The following is a 19,673-nucleotide window of genomic DNA, read 5'->3' as shown; positions in this document are numbered from 1 at the left end:
TCGTTCTTTATAGTAGCAGCTGTCACAGATTTTGCAGAAACATCTTCCCATGAAGCCTGACTGATCCCGATGCAGCAGGTTCCACCAGAACCCTCCAGGAACCGGCTGATAAGCTTCACCTGCATGATGCTGGGATTACAAGGTCTATTCCTGCTGCTCAGGTCAGATATAATAGCGTAAACTTTTAAGATGAACGTTCTAAATAATTTCAAGTCCTGAAATCAGATTGACAGCCAGATGGATGGTAGGAATGGAACCCATTGCTGTATTCCTGTCCTAAACCCCAGGCTATCAAGTCTTCCAGTCCCAGCTCATGATGTCCCCCCCCCCTTCTTCTCCCAGCCAGGTGCATCTCATTGATAAATCAAGATGCAATTACCACCTGGGCAGAACTAGAAAGGATGGGGGGCAAACAACGTACCACGGAGAACTTCTGCTGACTAGGTGTGTCTGTTTTTACCGTGCTACATCTGAACAAGTGCATGTTTTTGTTCTTTTTTTGGCTCTTCCTGGAAGCGTCAGTACAAATGAATACCCAGAAACTCACAGTGTCTCTTGTTTGTATCAAATACACAGCGTCTGAAGTCTGATTAGAGCAGCCAGTTGAGGAAGCGTCGCACCACAGGGAGTCCGCTGTAGCAGGCCGGATCACTCAGACCACATTCTGAAGTGGTCGAGGCTCTCTGTCTCATTGCAGCGTGTCCTGGACCACAGACACTTAGCGCATCCATTGCAGAACAACATGTAGGCATGACAAAAGGTATAAAGGATTACATTCGTTCTGATTTCCAGTTAGTTAAATGCAAAACACGCACGCTAAAAAGCGTGTCGCTTGTCGAAGCATCGTGGAGTCATCCTGTCTCGCCCGTCTCTGAGCCGGCCTGACCTGACAGCCTTCAGCAGCCATTTGAACGCACTCTTTGAGCCTCCCACATCAAGTTTAAGAAAGATAGCATTTCATTTACTGTAAACACGTCATGCCTCATTAATAGAGCAAACTGATGTAAGATTCCCTGAACAAGTTCTTGAGTAAAAATGATTCCCTTGAAAAACTTGAGACTTCTTTTAACTGACAGAATTAATGTCAGGCCTGCAAATACACACTAAAGCACCCATACACAATGATGTGCATTTATGTTAACCCTACACCCTGTGCTGCAAGCAAAAACAAGTCTCTGGAGGGGGGGGGGGGGGGGGGGGGGAGAAAATGGGTCAGCGGTTTGCTTTCTCTTATTCCACAGGAGAGCACCAACAGACAGGAGCTCAGCCCAAATCCACCAACAGATGTTAGAGCTCTTTCACTCACGGCTAAAAGGCTCAACAGGCCACCTCTCACGCTCTCTTCCTCATCTCGTCATCCCCTCATCCCTCCATCATTGAGACTCCGTGTCTTTACACAAAGGCATTCTCAAACTGCATACAAAACAAATGGAAGACACACAAAAAAACCCGGAATAGTGGTAAGGTATAAAACACATTATCTTTGTTTGAAGCGTTAACAGAACCGATAAGTGTAATGTCTAAAGTACAACAATTAGTTCTCATGAAGACCTGTCTGGCTCCTTCCCTCTGGCTGCTCCACACACATGCTATTGACGTGTGCGCTACAATCAAGTTCACGTAACAGTCAGAGACAGACGCAGCAGATCTGGTAGAGGGCGAGAAGATTCCAGGCGACTGCCTCCAACCACAATATGAGATATCAGCAAGCGCACGCCGAGCTCTGCTGAGCCAGACATTGTAAAGCGATTTCTCCCCCCGCTTCCTTAAACCGCTTGGGATTAAAGGATGAAAGAAATGGTGTGTGTGTGTGTTTCCAGCACAGTCCCTAATGTATATATTAATTATATATGGGAATCAGAATACTGTGAGCATTTCATAATTAATGAATTACATGAAAATATTGATTGATCTGTTTTTGACGCATTTATTTCTTCTCATTTATTTAACCAGGTACGTTAATTGAGAATTAATTCTCTTTTTCAGTAACGACCTGGACCTAAGCTGCATGTTTTCGGTCATCATTCAACTCGAAGCTGCAGTAACTATTTGTCACCTCTCACTATGTTCTCACAGTAACAACAGATAGTATTCATCACGATCTGCCATACCTGAATCTAAACCACCAATCAGGGGCAGGGGGCAGCTCATGGTGCACACTGACAGTATGTCAGAGTGAGGCATGAGACATGAAGAATCCCTGAGATCTCTGCGACAGCATGAAGCGGGAAGCTGCTATTTCAGGTTCAGAATGAAACGTCACGCCTTCATGTCACTCTGGCTCATGTTTGAGCTGTGTGCCGAAACAAAGGTAAGAAATACCTCTCGGATATGGACCTTCAATGAAAAACATAATACCCAATAGAGTAAGGTTTTATATTGCACTTAAAAAAGGAGTTGTGACTGAGTTTAACAGCTCGTATGATAGTAACGCCCACCCCAGGTTTGTCCTTGTTGCAGATGGTGAATTGCAATGCGAGCAAAGATTCTGATGTGTTTTTCGTGCACGTTCTACTTTTCTCTTTGCCTCACAAACGCTCTCTGTCGCTGCTATTGCAAAGTGTTTCTTTTACTATTTCGGCTCTCTGCAGGTAATTTTGAGAAAAGCAGAAAATCGCCAACAACAGACAAAAAGGGCGTCGCCGGACTGCGCCACGTACTCCGCTGACGTCTGACAAACAACTCGACAGAGTACAGGACATTTCAGATACTGCAGTTTGACCGAACATGAACATTTCTTCCTTTTCTGCTGTGTGTAGGCTGATTAACAAGTCAGGAACCTGAAGCCAAAATGAGAACAGCGAGGTGTGAGGAGAGGAAACGAAGACAAAGTGTGACGACTAAGTAAGCAAAGAAAGATGGAAGCTGTAAACGTGACTCACTAACGAACTAACTTACACATCTTATGATTCACAGGGTAGGGGTGCGGTTTGCGTCACATGTGCGCATCAAAAGATACTAAATTAACTCTAATTAAATTCACTTCGGAGTGATGGAGGCCGTCAGTGACCGGAGAATGAGTGAGTCCCCAGGGAGACTCAGCTATCACAGCTCTGCAACTCCTCGCTGATGAAGAGCGGGTGAGGTAGACGCAAGCTTCCTGCATGTGTGTGTGAGACCGCCACACCTTCCCTGGGTGTCGGCCCTAAGAAGGCAGCGAGTAATCTGTTGCCATGACACCACCCCGCACGCTGCAGTCATCGCCACGGCAACAGCTCATTAGGAAATTGAAGTGTTTCAACAGCATGCAAGGTTTACGCGAGCGTTTCAACAGATGAGTACAGACGAACAAGGAGGCACGGAGTCTTCAGACGAACAAAGAGGCACGGAGCCTGCAGACAAACAAAGAGGCACGGAGTCTTCAGACAAACAAAGAGGCACGGAGTCTTCAGACAAACAAAGAGGCACGGAGTCTTCAGACGAACAAAGAGGCACGGAGTCTTCAGACGAACAAGGAGGCACGGAGCCTGCAGATGAACAAAGAGGCACGGAGCCTGCAGACGAACAAAGAGGCACGGAGTCTTCAGACGAACAAGGAGGCACGGAGCCTGCAGACGAACAAAGAGGCACGGAGCCTGCAGACGAACAAGGAGGCACGGAGCCTGCAGACGAACAAAGAGGCACGGAGCCTGCAGAAGAACAAAGAGGCACGGAGCCTGCAGACGAACAAGGAGGCACGGAGCCTGCAGACGAACAAAGAGGCATGGAGCCTTCAGACAAACAAGGAGGCACGGAGCCTGCAGACGAACAAAGAGGCACGGAGCCTGCAGACGAACAAGGAGGCACGGAGCCTGCAGACGAACAAGGAGGCACGGAGCCTGCAGACGAACAAAGAGGCACGGAGTCTGCAGACGAACAAAGAGGCACGGAGCCTGCAGACGAACAAGGAGGCACGGAGCCTGCAGACGAACAAGGAGGCACGGAGCCTGCAGACGAACAAGGAGGCACGGAGCCTGCAGACAAACAGGGAGGCACGGAGTCTGCAGACGAACAAAGAGGCACGGAGTCTGCAGACGAACAAAGAGGCACGGAGCCTGCAGACGAACAAGGAGGCACGGAGCCTGCAGACGAACAAGGAGGCACGGAGTCTGCAGACGAACAAAGAGGCACGGAGCCTGCAGACGAACAAGGAGGCACGGAGTCTGCAGACGAACAAAGAGGCACGGAGCCTGCAGACGAACAAAGAGGCACGGAGCCTGCAGACGAACAAGGAGGCACGGAGCCTGCAGACGAACAAAGAGGCACGGAGCCTGCAGACGAACAAAGAGGCACGGAGTCTGCAGACGGGGGTTCCCTGCGTTATGCTGTGATGGGACTGCAGCACCTGACGGTCCCCCTGGTTGCTACTCTTGAGTAACAACTGGCTGAAAACATTTCAATACGATCCCTTTTATTATGCATACCTTAGAAATGTAAAAGCACACGCAAGCATTTTTAAATTGTTATTAGTATTATTCATGACTGAGACAAATAAAGTGAGGCTTCTGGGTAGCCGTTGATAATAACAATAATAACAATCAGCTGAGTGAAGCACACTGAAACCATGCCAGCACTCAACTCACCACGGAAGGCTGACCAATAACGCCGCTTGGCAATATATACAACTCCTCAATCCTCCACTGAACACCTTGAGAAAAATAGGAAGCAGATGTGAATCTAGAAGAGTTCTGTCCACTTCTGAGGGGATTTAAATGACGCCTGGTAAGAAGAGACGATAATACACCACCGTGACATCATGCATATCTAAAGTCATTGCATACCCTGACCCTGGGCCGTAAAGTTGGTATATTTTAGAGCGGACACATCAACTATCTGCTTTCATATGGTTCAGCAATCTAAAGCTGTGCGAGATATCTCACATCGGTGTCCGTCCGAAGGCCTGAGCCCAGAATAGCATCCATTCATTTTATTCCATCAAAGGAAAACAGATCTGCAACAGAAAGCGAAGACGAGGGAAATGCCTCCTCTGCTCCGATGAAAGGAGAAACACAAAGGGTTTGGTCTGCCTCCCAGTCAGCACACGGCAAAGCAAGCAGAGACAGGAGTCAGAGACGATTCCCGGCTGGGACAGTGTGGAGGCTGAAACATACAACCAGCCACAATTACCAGTGCAAAGCTTTAATGGAGGCGCCGTGCCCACATTTCTACACAGACATGCAGCTTTCATCACTGCAATGCATCAATCATTCTTTGCAGGCTGAAGGAGGAGACGAGGCCCGAGCTCAGTCCTAGAAAACAGCCGTCAGCACTGAAGTCATGAGGGACATGTGGAGGCTCGAGAGAGAGACAGCAATCTGAGCTGGACACCACAGACAGCATTTAGAAACCGTGCAGGTGCTGAGTGCCTACCTGGTGCATGCAGGTGTTAAACTGGGTCCCATTCTGAAGGTGGATCTTCACTGTTGGGTTCATGGTGACGGCTAAACATATTAGATCCCTCAAACAGACCCCCCATGAAAAGGGAAACAGAAGCAGGCACAGAGAGGATGAGGAGTGATGGGAACAGAGAGGGCGAAGAATAGCAAGGAGCGGGCTGGATGAGATTCCTGTGCTGCTCCCGCTGCCCTCTGGTGGGGACAAAAGCACCCCCCACCCCCCCACCCCACTCATCCTGGTCTGACTGCAGACGGGACGGGGGAGAGGCAAGGGGATGGATAAGCAGGATGGGGAGGGCATAAAAGACAAGAGCAGAGACCAGAGAGAAAGACAGAATGAGACAGAGATGGAGAGGACAATGGGAGGAGGATAGCAATCAGCTGACGGAGCAAAGAGGAGGCTCCGTCAGCTGGGGGGGGGGCTGCTCTCAGACGCTCACTCATATATCCAGAGGCAGATGAAAGTTCAGGGAGTTTTAAGTCAAATTTGGAGCTGATGTAGAGAATTAGCACGACATGAAACGCTCTAGTCCTTCCTGATGAAAAAACGCAAGGCTCTCCTAAATATTATTACACCAAAGCGTGCGTGCTGATTCTTTCTATTTATAAATGGCAGTCTGTTCGGTCCCTCCTCGCTCCGGAGGATTTCACATTGTATGCACTTGATTGGAGTCTGAGAAACCTTCTACTTCTTTTATTAAGCATATTTCAGGATCATATTCTTACTGCACGTTTGCCACATGACCCACGATGCAACTGCATCGCAATAATTACATGAATGCTTCCTTTCCGCAGGTCTACTCGCTTGCATCTGGTTGTCAAGGAAACAGGCTTCATAGAGTGTAGAGATCAAACACTGAAACAGACAAATCCCCACACATGAAACGTCCTATAGCAACTGTGCTGACATCCATCATGAACCGGCAGCAGCTGAACTGGCAGCCGGCACAATGCAGAGCGCCATCGTGCGGGTTAGTGGTGAGACACAGACCCCTACTGGCAGCCCGCGGCACTCACACGAGATGTTCGCTAGTCACCATGTTCACATTTAAGCACAGAACCACGAACGATGTCCTCCTGAGGACCAGCCAGTTAGCATGTCCTCTGCAGTGGACATTTGTCCATTACAGATGGGTCCCGGGAGGATGTGCATGTGAGTCAGAAGGTCGATAATAATGCAGGATGAAGAATAATAATAGAAAATAATCTGAGGCATTATTCTTGTCATATCTGCAGCCACGCTAGCAGCTCATATGCTAACACTTTCACAGGAGTAAAGCTAACATACAGTTAATCTGTTTTACACATTCAATCAAATGTTTGATTGATTTTCAATAATGGAGGATGCAGATTTATGATGACCTCTCACCTTTCACAGACACATAGAGTCCAGGTGAAGGACTCTGCAGTGCCGTTTCTCCGCCCCTCTCTGCTACTGCACTGTGACCAATACATATCGACTTCTTCAAATATACTCTAATCTCCCCCGCCCGGATTATGGCCCCGTCTTACTCTCTATTATTAGAGCTGAGCGAGTATATGAGCGTCTCTTTCAGAGCACCTGCTTTACAGCTGTAAACCTGTAACACTGTAAAAATGAGCTGGACAAAAGCTTCTGTGGAAACACTCCCTCATCAGCTCTCTGCCGCTCTCTCCTTCTGTCCCAATCACGTGCCTCCCTCCATTTCTCCTTCACGGTGTCCTCCTCGTGCTCCTGGTCAGGCCACGGAGGAGCCTCTCATCACCACCAAGTACACAATCACTGATAGACACACACTGGCCAGACATTCACAGTGTTCCCTCCCTCTATCCATGTGAAGACATTTCTTTGTCTCATCTGCATAATGTTGATAATTGCATTCTATTCATAACCCCCCCCCCAAAAAAAACCCCATCACGTCTACACATAAGCAATGTTTTACCAATCTACACTCAAACATATTCCACAGAAACACACACTCGTTCCTGTGTATCTGGGTTCCAGCAGGGAGCAGGATCTGCATCAAACGTATAACGTCGTATAAATATGAATCCTTGTATTCAGAATAAATAAATACCTCCAAGGGTACATTCAGCATAGTTTTAAATAATGTCCGCTCTTCCCAATCCTTCATGTCACTAAAAGAGGCTGTGAGTAACGAGGAGCCTCGGTGTTTGTGTGTTTGTGTGTTTGTGTGTTTGTGTGTTTGTGGAGGCCGGCTACGCTGCTCTTGTCCTTCACAGAGTGCAAACTGCAGTGGCAGGCTGTAACTCTACACTACAGTGTGTGTGTGTATCTGTGCACGTTTGTGTGTGTATGTGTGTGTGTGTGTGTACAGAATGCTTACAATAACTAACTGTAACACAGAAGCACGACAGGCACTTCATGACGCCTGAAGGAGAGCCGTCTTTTCCCCACATCGTCTGGACTGAACACAAAACTGATATTAAATCTGATGTTGAGGTGAGCAGAGAAAAATGATCATTATTATCTCAAATCAGTCCTGTCTCATTTGTAACGCATGCAAGTCTGATGTAGAAACCCAAAGCTGCCAAGGCGTGCATGTACACTGACAATGAGAGTTTCAGATGAGGAAGGAACCCTTTCATGACCTCTGGGAAGGTATTAGAGAGCAATGAAATGTTATTTAATGAGGTAAAAGCTGTGGAGGCCTTGGGAAGGATTTCAGTTGGTAGAGAGTCTTCCTCAGCCGCGATCCGTTGCTAAATAACCTGCGTCACACCTTCCCTAACATCTCTACCTGGATTCTACATCTCAACAGCCATCGATCCCACATTGGATCCTCCCACATATCAAGGTCTCACGCACATTCATCATCACAGCCTTCGGAAGCGAGGGAAGGAGGCAGAAGGAAAGAAGGGCAATGAGAGTGGGAGAAGTATCATGGAAGACTCTGGCATGCAAGTCTCTAAAACACACACACACACACACACACACACACACACACACACACACATGCACAGGGAGCTGACACACCAGCAAACATCTCTTTTAAAGGGTTTGCCTCTAATCTAGTCTGTACTGTGATGACCATGGTATGAAATACTGCAGCCTTGTGTGTGTGTGTGTGTGTGTGTGTGTGAGAGAGCGAGAGAGACAGAGAGAGCTTGTGTGTGCACAATTCATCACGAGGCCATGGATGATTTATTTATGACATGTGATTTTTCTTTCTGGTGCTCTCCAGCCTTGCATCTCATATAAACACATTTATTCCCTCACACACACACACACACACACACACACACTGATCATGCTCAGCCATTTATTTTTTGTTACCAAGAAGAATGTTATTTTGGAATATGAGGATTTAAATATGCTTGTGGGGACTGAGGTCAGTCGGTGTGTGTTTGTGTAACGTTGTGTTTATGTGAATGTGTGTGTGTGTGATTCTTGTAAAGTCGCTTCCAATGGTTTCATTTTTCCACTCGTTTAATCCCTCACAAAGTAGCATACCCTCTCCTCATGACTCACACAGCGGCAGCAGCACATTTTCATGTAGAATACAGGCGCCTTTAATCACACAACGTGCGAGTCGGGTGTGCGTTCGCTCATATTTTCACACTAACAATAATCCTGAAGCACGTTGTGGCCGTTCTGACTTATTATATCTGCATGCATCAGGTGAGAAACGGAGGACAGAGGAGGACATTTATGTGGGTGGGCGTGGCAGAGCGACTTCGCTGCCACTTCGTCCCTCGTTGTGCGTTTGTGTGTAAAGTGAAGACAGTCACGCTGAGTGACTGAGTGAGCTCATCTGTTCTGGGGGGTCTATAAATATTGTAGCTGCCATGCGCCTGCAGTCGACCTCAGCCAGCTACTGTATGATGTCATCCAGGCACACACACACACACACACACACACACAGACCTTACATCCATGGTGACGCTTGGGTGTGGCAGATAGGGATGCTGAGCTGCTCCACTGGACAAATTGAGACGAGGGTCTCTGAAACAACGACTAGTATAGAAATACTGACTGACAGCTCCAATAACTGTCCAACACGTTCATCTCCTCGAAACCTTTGCGAAGCGTCCGGCTTTTAAGTCTGACCACCAGGCCTCTGTCTAACACGCTAGAAGTTTGTACTTTGGTTAAGATGTGAACGATTGTTGTATTCTGGGGTGCTTTATCTACGCATTTAAACAATAAGCCACGCAGTAACAACATCAGCATCGACTCGGAAAGAAGAACAGAACAGATGTTGCTGGCTCATCGCTGCTTTACCGAGTCGGTCTCAGGGAACACGGGATTCCTCCACACGTCCGTCAGACGGCCCCACTGACACACTGAGCAGAAGCAGCCCTGATGGGGTTGTACACATCTGCAAACACGCACACACACACACACACACACACACACACACACACACAAAACCCTGCAAGTGTCACATTGAAATAAATGAATCTCTGATATGCAGCTACCTTGCATTTATACATCACATTCATCACATGTAGGGAAACACACATGCACACGCAGACGCACAAACATGCAGATGGTGTCCCATGGGACAGAAGGTGTCAGGAAGTCAGCATCATCCCCTCCCTCTACCACCCCTTGTTTCCATGGAGACTGAACTTGCAGGGCTTTGAGAGGTGGGGAGGAGAGAGAAAACCCTGAGTCTGCACGTAAACACACACACACACACACACACACCCTAGAAGCATGTACGGAGCAGGCAAACTGCTAGGCAGAGATGTTGAATCAGTAGAAACGCAGACATTTCAGTGACTGTGTAATGTGTGTTGCGTGCTGCGTGTTGCGTGCTGCGTGCTGCGTGCTGCGTGCTGCGTGCTGCGTGCTGCGTGCAGCGTGCTGCGTGCTGCGTGCTGCGTGCTGCGTGCTGCGTGCAGCGTGCTGCGTGCTGCGTGCAGCGTGCTGCGTGCTGCGTGCTGCGTGCTGCGTGCTGCGTGCTGCGTGCTGCGTGTCGGTACGCCGTGCCCCAAAGGTGAGTCGGGGACTGCACTGCAGGGATGAATATATTCCACTGGATCAGCATGACTGTAAACAAGCTCCAACCGGCTGCCTTCCCACTGGGATGTCGTGTGTCACTTTCCTGTTTGGGTGTGCAACGTGTGAGCATGTGTGACACGGAGTGATGGAAACCTGACAGGGACTTTAGCTTATCTTTGCATCAGCGATAAATGCGCCTCGACATTGGAAACGGTGGTATCAGTGTTTGATAGATTCGATTAGAGCCAGCAGCGCCTCACGGATGCTAACCAATCAGGAGAGGCAGAAGCTGCGCTGCGTTAGCTACTGATCTGTAAAGACGAATCTTTCAGCAGCAGGAATATTGAATCTAAATGTCAGATCAAAGCGGTCTGAAACACACTTCATCCCATGATGATGTGCATCTTGCTACAATCATCAATCTGCATTGTCTCATTGTGTAACTATATATCCTGTTTTCTATCGCTCCCTCCCTCTCTCTCTTCAATGTGCTGAGCTGTTTATGAGCAAGGAGGACCGTTTGGCAACCATGGAAACAGCATAACGCGATTATTTCAAGCTTTTACCTTACAGTAACTGTCAGGAATGATTATTTATATCGTTCTTTTTACAGCTGAATTCAAAGTTCTCTGAATTGTCTGTAATCTAATTATGCTGAACTGTTTTTTGTTTTTGTTCTGTGTCATTTTCACTAAAGATAAAAGCGCCTCTGATTTGGGTTTTGTGGGTGACCCTGCTCCAACGCAGCTCCCAATTAAAAACTATGCCTAGAATTTAAAATCACATTGATATCATTATTTGTAATTTTCTTTCGGACATAAATCTAAAAATCTGGCTGTTTCAAATCAACTTCAAAATTTAGATGGATTCATTCCTTCTTATATCAAGAACTCTATTTGATCAAAACCCACAAGGCGTTTTTTGTGTAATCTTGCAAGCAAGCAGATATACAAACTAGTAGCCAACGAAAACATGACCTGGTGGAGGACAGTAACCGAAACGGGCAAACTTTAGTCTGAGAGCCTTTAATTGTCAGTTAAATGGTCGGTCCTCGTAGAGAAGAACAGAACAAGAACAGACGACGACAAGTAGAGAGAAAAATCAAATATTGCTTGTGTGTGAGAGAAGAGAAGAGAAGGGAAGAGAAGAGAAGAGAAGAGAAGAGAAGAGAAGAGAAGAGAAGAGAAGAGAAGAGAAGAGAAGAGAAGAGAAGAGAAGAGAAGAGAAGAGAAGAGAAGATGCTGACATGCCAACAGTGGCTACGAGAGGACAAGATGTGGGGAAAGGAAACGGAGTGTCGGATAGGATGGGGGAAAAACAGATTGCAAAGTCAAACGGGTGCAACTGAAACTGGAGATGCATAGGATGGAGAGGAATATTGGAGGATGGCAGCGGAAGTGAATGGGGGGGGCTTTGATGCAAGCTGAGGAGCTTCATATGACCTTTCTGTGAATCACCTACAGGCACTTCCTTGGTTTATTACTACAAATATTTGCATTGCTGAACTTTTAAATCCAAAATGTTCCTCAGAAACTTCAAAGAGGCATCTGAAGACACACACATGTGTGTGTGTGTGTGTGTGCTAGCCTGAGTGAAACTTAGCATGAGTTAATGAAAGGCCTATTGGAGTGAGGAAATGGGGGCAAGAAGAGATGGTGCTGGGCATACGGCACCAGAGAGGGAGGAAAGCATCTGAGTGTGAAAGATGCTCTTCTTGCACGGGGGGGGCGGGCTGCATCACAGCCCCCGTTATTCTAATGGGCTCAAAAAGCTTGCTGACCTTCATCATCACCGGACACAGCCGACCACGGAGACGACAGTGTGTCACTTATTTATACAATTACAAATACGGGAGCATTGCAGGCTATTAGTTTAGCAATTAGATGTGCTACAAGTACATTACAGTGGAGCCACAACACAAATGTCGGTTCCATTGAAGCACATCAACACACAGTCCAAGCTCTGACTTCTTATCGTCTCCCCCCCCCCCCCCCCCTCCTCAGACACAGGCTAGCGTACCATCCCTCTCACCAAAGGACGCCAAAGTCAAGTGTGTTATTATTAATAAAACCAACAAATGTGTTTGAAAGAGCTCCGTTTGATATCGCAGCAGTGTGCTCCGGTCTCACGCAGCTAGCAGCCGGCTCGATGTAAGTACAGGAAGCTGATATGAAGCGCTATCTGACAGCGATAGCTAACTAATACGCTCTCAGCATATACGTTCTAAGTCATCAGCACTGATAAGACAGCGAGCGAAGGCGCCTCGGCGATAGAGAGGCAGTGAGGCCGACGAAGAGGAGTAAGGGAGGGGAGTTAGACGGGGAAGAGCGACAACAGATCAGTGACTTTAAAGAACAGTTTGTCGTGCTGCAGTTAAAACAAGATGCTAAATTAAACCAAATATGATTAAAAGGAAGCAGCAGAACAATTTCACCATGCGTTCAGGGAAACAGGGGCCTGTGTGTGTGTGTGTGCGCACAAAAACGTGCATGTTTGCTCGACCCACATGTCTGTAAATGGAGTTGGAAGCAGCTGAGAACGGAGGCAATTTGAATAAACAAGTCTTCGGTTAATGCAGAGAAAAGATGATCAAAGATCTTCGGCTGGATGGAAACTCACTAAACGTGTTCCGCCGGTGATCTTTACCGTCCCGCCTGCTGCTTAGGCAAAAAAAAGGGACGGACGTTTTACATGTTCACTAAAGATGGACCCTAGAGGTGATTCCTTTTGGTGTTTGATCTGGATTAGGATCAAGATTCCAGAATTTTATAAAGGATTCTTTAAAAGTATGAGAAAAGGCAGTACAGTATTCCTTATTTTGGTTTCTAACTACAGAACTACAAAAAGCACATTTATAAAAAAATCTTTTTTTTATAAATGTGCTTCACACCATCATTTTATTCACTATTGCTTTTGAGCTGCTGACGTTTTCCAGCTGCAGCAGTTCTGCCTTCAGTGCCTCTGTCTGGATTCTGTCCGTTGTGTTTTCAGATGAGAGCGTCACGGGCTGCCTGCCCGCCACCAAGGACTAGAGATAAGATCTCCCCCCCAGGAGTGAGTGGAGATCAAGACCGAGCTGAAAATACGGTGAACACTGGATTTGAATTATTGTGATTGCCATTTAACCTAAGATATCTTAAGAAATTAAGCTAACGTTGCTCAAGGTCTGCTGGTTGTGTAATTGAGCAGCTGTTTGCTAAGCAAATCAGCCTCATCAATGATGATGTCATCAGCGGTTGACGTTGTCAATCGACAGTCAATGTTGCACTTTGAGCTTGTCCTGACCAGAGATAGTATCCTAAATATTGACTTGGGGAATCTTTTGGGATTCTGAAAGCATGTTTTTGACCACTCCTGAAAATGAGCTTCCACACATCACATTGATTTTTCATCCATTCGTGCGTCCATCCACAGTTTCCCATAACGTTCCTATCTTTAATCCAGTTCAACTGAACAGATTACACACATATACCCGGTTTTGTGTGTCCGATAAGCATGTCTATTCAAATTACATGCACATGGACAAATACATGCCTCAAGAGATCTATGTGCTCTATAGAACAATATTCAAATATACGTGTGTGTGTGTGTGTTGGGGGGGTGGAGTGCTACTGACAGCCAGCAGCAGGGGGGTGAGAAAATGACAAGCTGCATTTCATGGAGCAGATGAAGCATTTTGAAGTTCTTTAAATCCCCTTCAGGGTCCAGCCGGAGAGACATTTTCTGATGCTGCTGCTTAAGTCTCTAGCTGGTAAATACCCCCCCCCCCCTTACTGTGCACGTGGTGGTGGTGGGGGGGTTACTGGATGAGGTGCATGCACTGTCTTGATTTGTCTTCTGTGTATTTATACATGCGGATCATTTTAGTGTGCACGCCCCCCCCAAATGCTCCTCTTGGGCATTGCAGTAAGTATCTCCGACACGTTTCCGAAACACTCCACCTCTATCCCCCCATCGCTACACCCCGACCCCGTCCCACACCCGCACCCTCCTCCCACGCGCTTTTGGCTCATCTTCTATTCTGATTGAGTTGCAGGAGGCAAAGCAAACTGACAGAGTTTCAATAGTGTCGTTGTTCGACATGGAAGGGCGGCTTTGGGCTGAACTCCTGGCGGAGAAACTTCATCCCACATCCCTTTTCTCATTCCGTCCTTCCCTGCCTCCCGCCCTGCATCATTACTCTTGCCTTCCCCTCTGGTGCTCGAGCAACTCCAATTACTCTGCTCTTATTACGAGGCTCTCACACTGACTGCTCGTCCTCCCCATCGCCGGAGTATGTCCCTCTCTGCTGAGGACTGCCCCCCCGACTATTCTTTACGTCTCTCTTCATTAAATCTTATTTTCTATATCTGTCCCTCTTTCCCAATCCTCCGCTTCCTTCTCTCTCCCAGGCAGCCAGGGGCACAAATTGGCGCCCGGCTGAGCTAAATGTGCGTGGTGCTGTGAGCCAGATGGCACTGGCAGAGGGATGGAGGGAGCAAGGGATGGATGCTACCGAGAGATGGAGAGCTGAAGTTGTGGTGTGGCATAGCAGAGTGTGTGTGTGTGTGGGGGGGCTAGCTAATAATCTATTAGTACTCAGGGGCATGAGAACTGTGCATAAACTCTAACCACAGGCCAGTCTGACCCAGTGAGAGGGTTTGGATGGACTGAATAACAGCTCGACGAATGACCCAAGAAGACGGAGTGTGGAGTGAACTGCTGAGAAGAGGAGGGAAACAGAACGAGTGATGATGGAACGAGCGGAGGAAAGGATATAACACAGAAAGAGGCAGAGAAAAGTGTGAAATGATGGCTCTGATCAAGGTTAGGCCTTCATTTTAATCTGAAGTAAAACTATGCACTGGCCAATTAATTAGCATAAATTCGTGGGATGCCACAATTATCCTTTAAAAACATCTGTGTTTAGCTCTAAACCCAACTAATCTACTGAATCCATTCTCTCAAGGGCTTCTGGGTAACACTGCTGCTGTCTTTGCACCGCTCTCCTCCACATGAACCCAGATTCCAGCGGGTGCTGCTGACATCACACGTCGTGGAACATTTGGACTCCTGGCAGGCCGGTGATGTTCTCCTACCAGGGTCTGCAGGCTGCACAAAGAAGCCTCTGCAAACCGCACCCTAGGTGTGGGCGAGCTCACATTCACACGCATGCACACGAACACGCAGACAAAGGATGACGTGGAGACATTGTTTGCTGGCGTTTAAGACACCTCACACTGTGTGTGCTTGTGGTGTGTTTGCAGTGTGTGTGTATGTTGTGATAAATTCAAGCCACCTCCAAACAGTGCAGCTAGACCTTGGAGCTCCTTCTTCCTGCCTTTCTTAGCAGCTGAAGGTCTATTAGTTTTATTTATTATAAGGTCTATTAGTCTGTAACACACATCAATACAGGTAAATTAAAATTTAGTGGAAACCCAAATGGGGGCCTAGCAGGTGAATACCGACACAGTGAGCTTTCCAGAGCTAAGCTCAGCTGCAGGAGCAGCTCGGTCCAAAGGATCAGATCATGAACAACTGGGCTCTTGATGTGGGAGAATAATAATAAATAAGAAGAAGAAGAACATTTGTCATATCATTCAAGATCTTAACTCAATTACAAGATGAACGTAATCACATTTTCTGACATTGTCAGGTAATAAAGTGTCTGACATCGTTGGAGAGGAGTTGGAAGAATATCCTAAGTATTCATTAGCAATAAATTACACTCAATCCCACCATAGTCCCTCCAAGTACATGAAATCGTGCTGCTTCTATTTATGCTAATATAAAATCAAACAGAGTCCTAGTTTTGGTTTCAGGAGACCTGAAGCAGCAGGCGTACCAACCAACTGCCCCATGAGGCCGCATTGTGGGCAAATGAGGAGCAGCTTCCGGTTGTTCGGCTCAATGTGCAGCTGAAGCTAAATCAAGCCAAACGTGCGTTGGCTGTCCGTCGTGAGGGAACGCCAACGATACGGCCAGCAGCTTTCTGCAGAGCTTCACTTGTTCTTGGGGTGGAGAGAGAGCAGTATCAGTCACCATGGCAACCTTCACTGCTTGTTAGAGACAGACAGCTCATTTAGATTAGCTACTTAGGTTACTTGTTGATATTTGTGTTAATACGTGATTTTGTATTCCCCCCCCCCCCCCCCCCAGTTTTTATGAGCATGGTTCAGAAATGTGTTTCTATTGGACGACTGGACTGACAGCTCGTCTTCACAGCAACACACAGTTTCATTTTATGGGAATATGCTTATGGCTCTCTTTTTCTTTTTTCTTTAAATAAAGAGTTATATAAAAGGATTAAAACCAACCTCATGTATGTGTGGTAAGTATGAAGCTAGTGTAAAAACCGGGGGTGGGATTAGCCAGCTATCCAAGCGCTGGCTCTACTTTGAAAAGTTCAGCAAATAAAACCTTTTCTCCCAGTCAGTTAATTTGTGCAGTGACAGGCACGCCAAAATGAGTTAGTGGTGCTGAGGGCGGCTGTTTCCCACAGCCAATGGGTAATAATAATAAAACCTTCTCATGTCATTATAAAACACCTTTACTATAGAAATACCTCACACACACACACACACACACACACACACACACAGCTATGCATAGTAACAACAGTGACTTGCTTAGTTTGGAGCACACTGTTCACCAACTGTTAACTTCTTCTTCCACTTCTGTGTGTTAGATATCATACGTGCACACACACACCTCACAACACAACACAATAGTGTCAGATCAGCTTTTCTCACACAGTGGTAGAACAAGCATTATGTGTGTGTGTTACCTCTGCCCACTCTCTCTCTCTCTCTCTCTCTCTGACACACACAGACACACACACACACACACACAAGACACGTATGCATGTGTGGAAGCACAGAAGCAAGCAGCTCAGGGCCATGTGCACGAGCAGGCGGCCATGTTTCTGTAACAAGGGGCAGCAGTAAGGCTGTCATCGTTAAGCTCAAGGGCGTCGGGACATGGAAGGTAGAGCTCCTCCGGTTCCTGCAGGGAATGAGAGGTGGGCTCTGCTCTCCCGTCTGACCAGCAGGACTCTCATCATCTCCCCATCTACAGATTTTAGTCCTCCTTTAGTCCTCCTACTTATGAGGTTCTCCACTGGTGAGGTGCATCCCTTTGACTTCATGAACATGCAACATTTCGTCTGCTCTTGCCATACGTGTCCGGAGCCAAACTGAAAAGTCAACCTCTTCTAAGTAATAGAAATCATCATTTTTAACTCGCCCTCAAAGGGTCAGAATGTTTTTTCAAATGTTTTTGTTCCCCATTAATAGTATTATTATGTGTAGCAGATGAGCAGAGTGGCTTATTGGCCTGGTGGTTTGCTCTCGCTCCATTAGATGTTACATCATTGTCTTAACGGTTATTGGTCCTGGTGAGGGGGGGCTCACCGTGCCTTGCATGGCAGCCTCTGTGTGCGATTCATTCTGCAGATGTCATTTACAAACTGGAAACGTACGGCAATGTGCGGACAAGATTCACAACAGTATTGTGTTGTATACAGACAGAAAAACAGTCATAAATTGTATGTAAATATATGCATATATGGTCTTATTTTTAAATATACTGTTCCAGTGAAGCTGCTGCCAAGAAATTATGGCGAATAGACACGGAATAGAAAGTTTGTGTCAAAGAACACAGACGCCCCATGACGAGAAAAGCATGTAGTGAAGTGGACAGACCATAATAACCTCAGAAACGGTGCTGAATTTGCCAAAAAACATATCAACAGAAAACAGAAACAAAGATGCACATCTTCAGAGCAAACATTCCAGTGAGTTCCGTTTCTCAGGAAAGCTCATGCCGCCTCTCAAACTTTACTCTAATAACAAGAGGAACGCTCCGGCTTTATCGGTGCAAATTAAAAAATCCAACTTACATTGCTGAGTGGGGGTTTCCTTACAACTGCAGCTCTGGACGTCTGTGACAAAAGACCGAGCACATTGTGGTGGATCTAACTTCTGCACCTTCCCATGATGCTCTGCCTTTGAAGTGCTAACATTTATGCTGCACATGCAGCAACACAGCTTGTGTCTTTCTCTCAGTGACGCTGAGAAACCTCATCTGATGGAATACTGTGTGGATTTCACTACATTGAAGTTTTGCTCCTTGGCGCAGCAGGGGGCCAATCCGGCCAGATGGTAATCCAGCCCGAGCTGCAGTGGTTTCAGGGGCATTTAGCTCCTCGTGCATGTCTAAACACACTGTGTGCACAAAGGTTGCGCTGCCTTGTCCCACTCCTACCCCCCACCCCCCCACGGCTCCTCACCTGGGGCAGCGCGGCGCTGATCTGCCGCTGGAGCACGTCCCTCTCGTGCAGCGCCCCCTGCAGCTTAGTCTGAGACTGAATGAGGGTCTCCTGGGTCTCCCTGAGGGACTCCAGCAGCTTGTCCCTCTCGTCCAGCATATTCACCATCAGCTGCTCGAAATTGGCCTCCTGGTCGGAGCCATTCGGGACGCCGCTGGTCCCCCTGGGGGGGCCGGCCGAGTCTCCTTCGCTGATGGTCGGCATCACCTCGCACATCATCTTCCCTGCTGGAGTCTGCAGCGCAATGGACGTGCCGGGATTCCGAGGCGCAGGATGAGGGTTACAAGCCTGAGGAGTGAGGCGGGCCTATTAACAATCGGGATCAAACGCGCATCTTTAACCTGTCCCTGAACCCACCCTCACCTGATCAGCGTGATCGGAGCGATGAGATGATGCTTGTTACATCCATAATACCCCGGGCGCTGATCCGCCCTGCCCGGTGCGCCGTGCGTGCGCGCACATGTACAAATCCCGCCGTGATGTGATTGACAGCTCAGAGGTGGACGGTGATCGTCCTGTCTTTACCGGAAAATCAAAGCCAGGAATATCAGAAAGGAAACGTTTGATCTGCGTCCGTGAGAGCAGTCTGATCTGCGCTCGCCTTCCCTGCTTCCATCTCTGCACACCGTCACCGGGCCGACGTCCACTCCTCCTCCTCCTCCTCCTCCTCCTCCTCCTCCTCCTCCTCCTCACACAGTCGTTCAGGCTCTCCCTCACATGGGAATCCACTACTTGGTTATTTCTCTGTCATTAAGGGACCGACTCCGTTGATCGCCCGGTGCGCTCACGGTACAAGATACCGGTAGTCGGTAGATGTCTGGAAGCAGCCAATGATCGTCGCTCAATCTCTCGAATAGACACTGATCTAACGTTTGGACGGTTGAGATATAATTAACTTTTGATTGGTTGAATGTGATTAACTTTGTAAATCAGCGCCACTAAGCAGGTTCGTGATCTGACAGCGCCAAAAACATGATCCGATTTCTATAATCTTATCTAAAAACAACATGGTGCGCAGCGCCCCCTGCAGGATCTGACG

The 19,673-nt window shown here is 47.5% G+C and overlaps 1 protein-coding gene across 1 annotated transcript in view; it reads right to left on the bottom strand.

Annotated features, from left to right (window-relative positions):
- ppfia4 (PTPRF interacting protein alpha 4) overlaps positions 1-18,853 on the bottom strand; it is a 33,113-nt gene extending 14,260 nt beyond the window's left edge. Inside the window, exons 1-2 of the mRNA XM_068742917.1 lie at positions 18,596-18,853; positions 18,206-18,247 (exon numbers count right to left, since the gene is read on the bottom strand). Coding sequence (XP_068599018.1) covers positions 18,206-18,247; positions 18,596-18,853 — 300 coding nt within the window. The remainder of the gene's footprint in view (positions 1-18,205; positions 18,248-18,595) is intronic.
- Between the last annotated feature and the right edge of the window lie 820 nt (positions 18,854-19,673).

The sequence above is a fragment of the Brachionichthys hirsutus genome, chromosome 8, assembly GCF_040956055.1.
Source record: "Brachionichthys hirsutus isolate HB-005 chromosome 8, CSIRO-AGI_Bhir_v1, whole genome shotgun sequence".
Classification (NCBI taxonomy): Eukaryota; Metazoa; Chordata; class Actinopteri; order Lophiiformes; family Brachionichthyidae; genus Brachionichthys; species Brachionichthys hirsutus.
The sequence above is the reverse complement of the archived record's forward strand: the minus strand, read 5'-3'. Positions and strand labels throughout refer to the sequence as shown.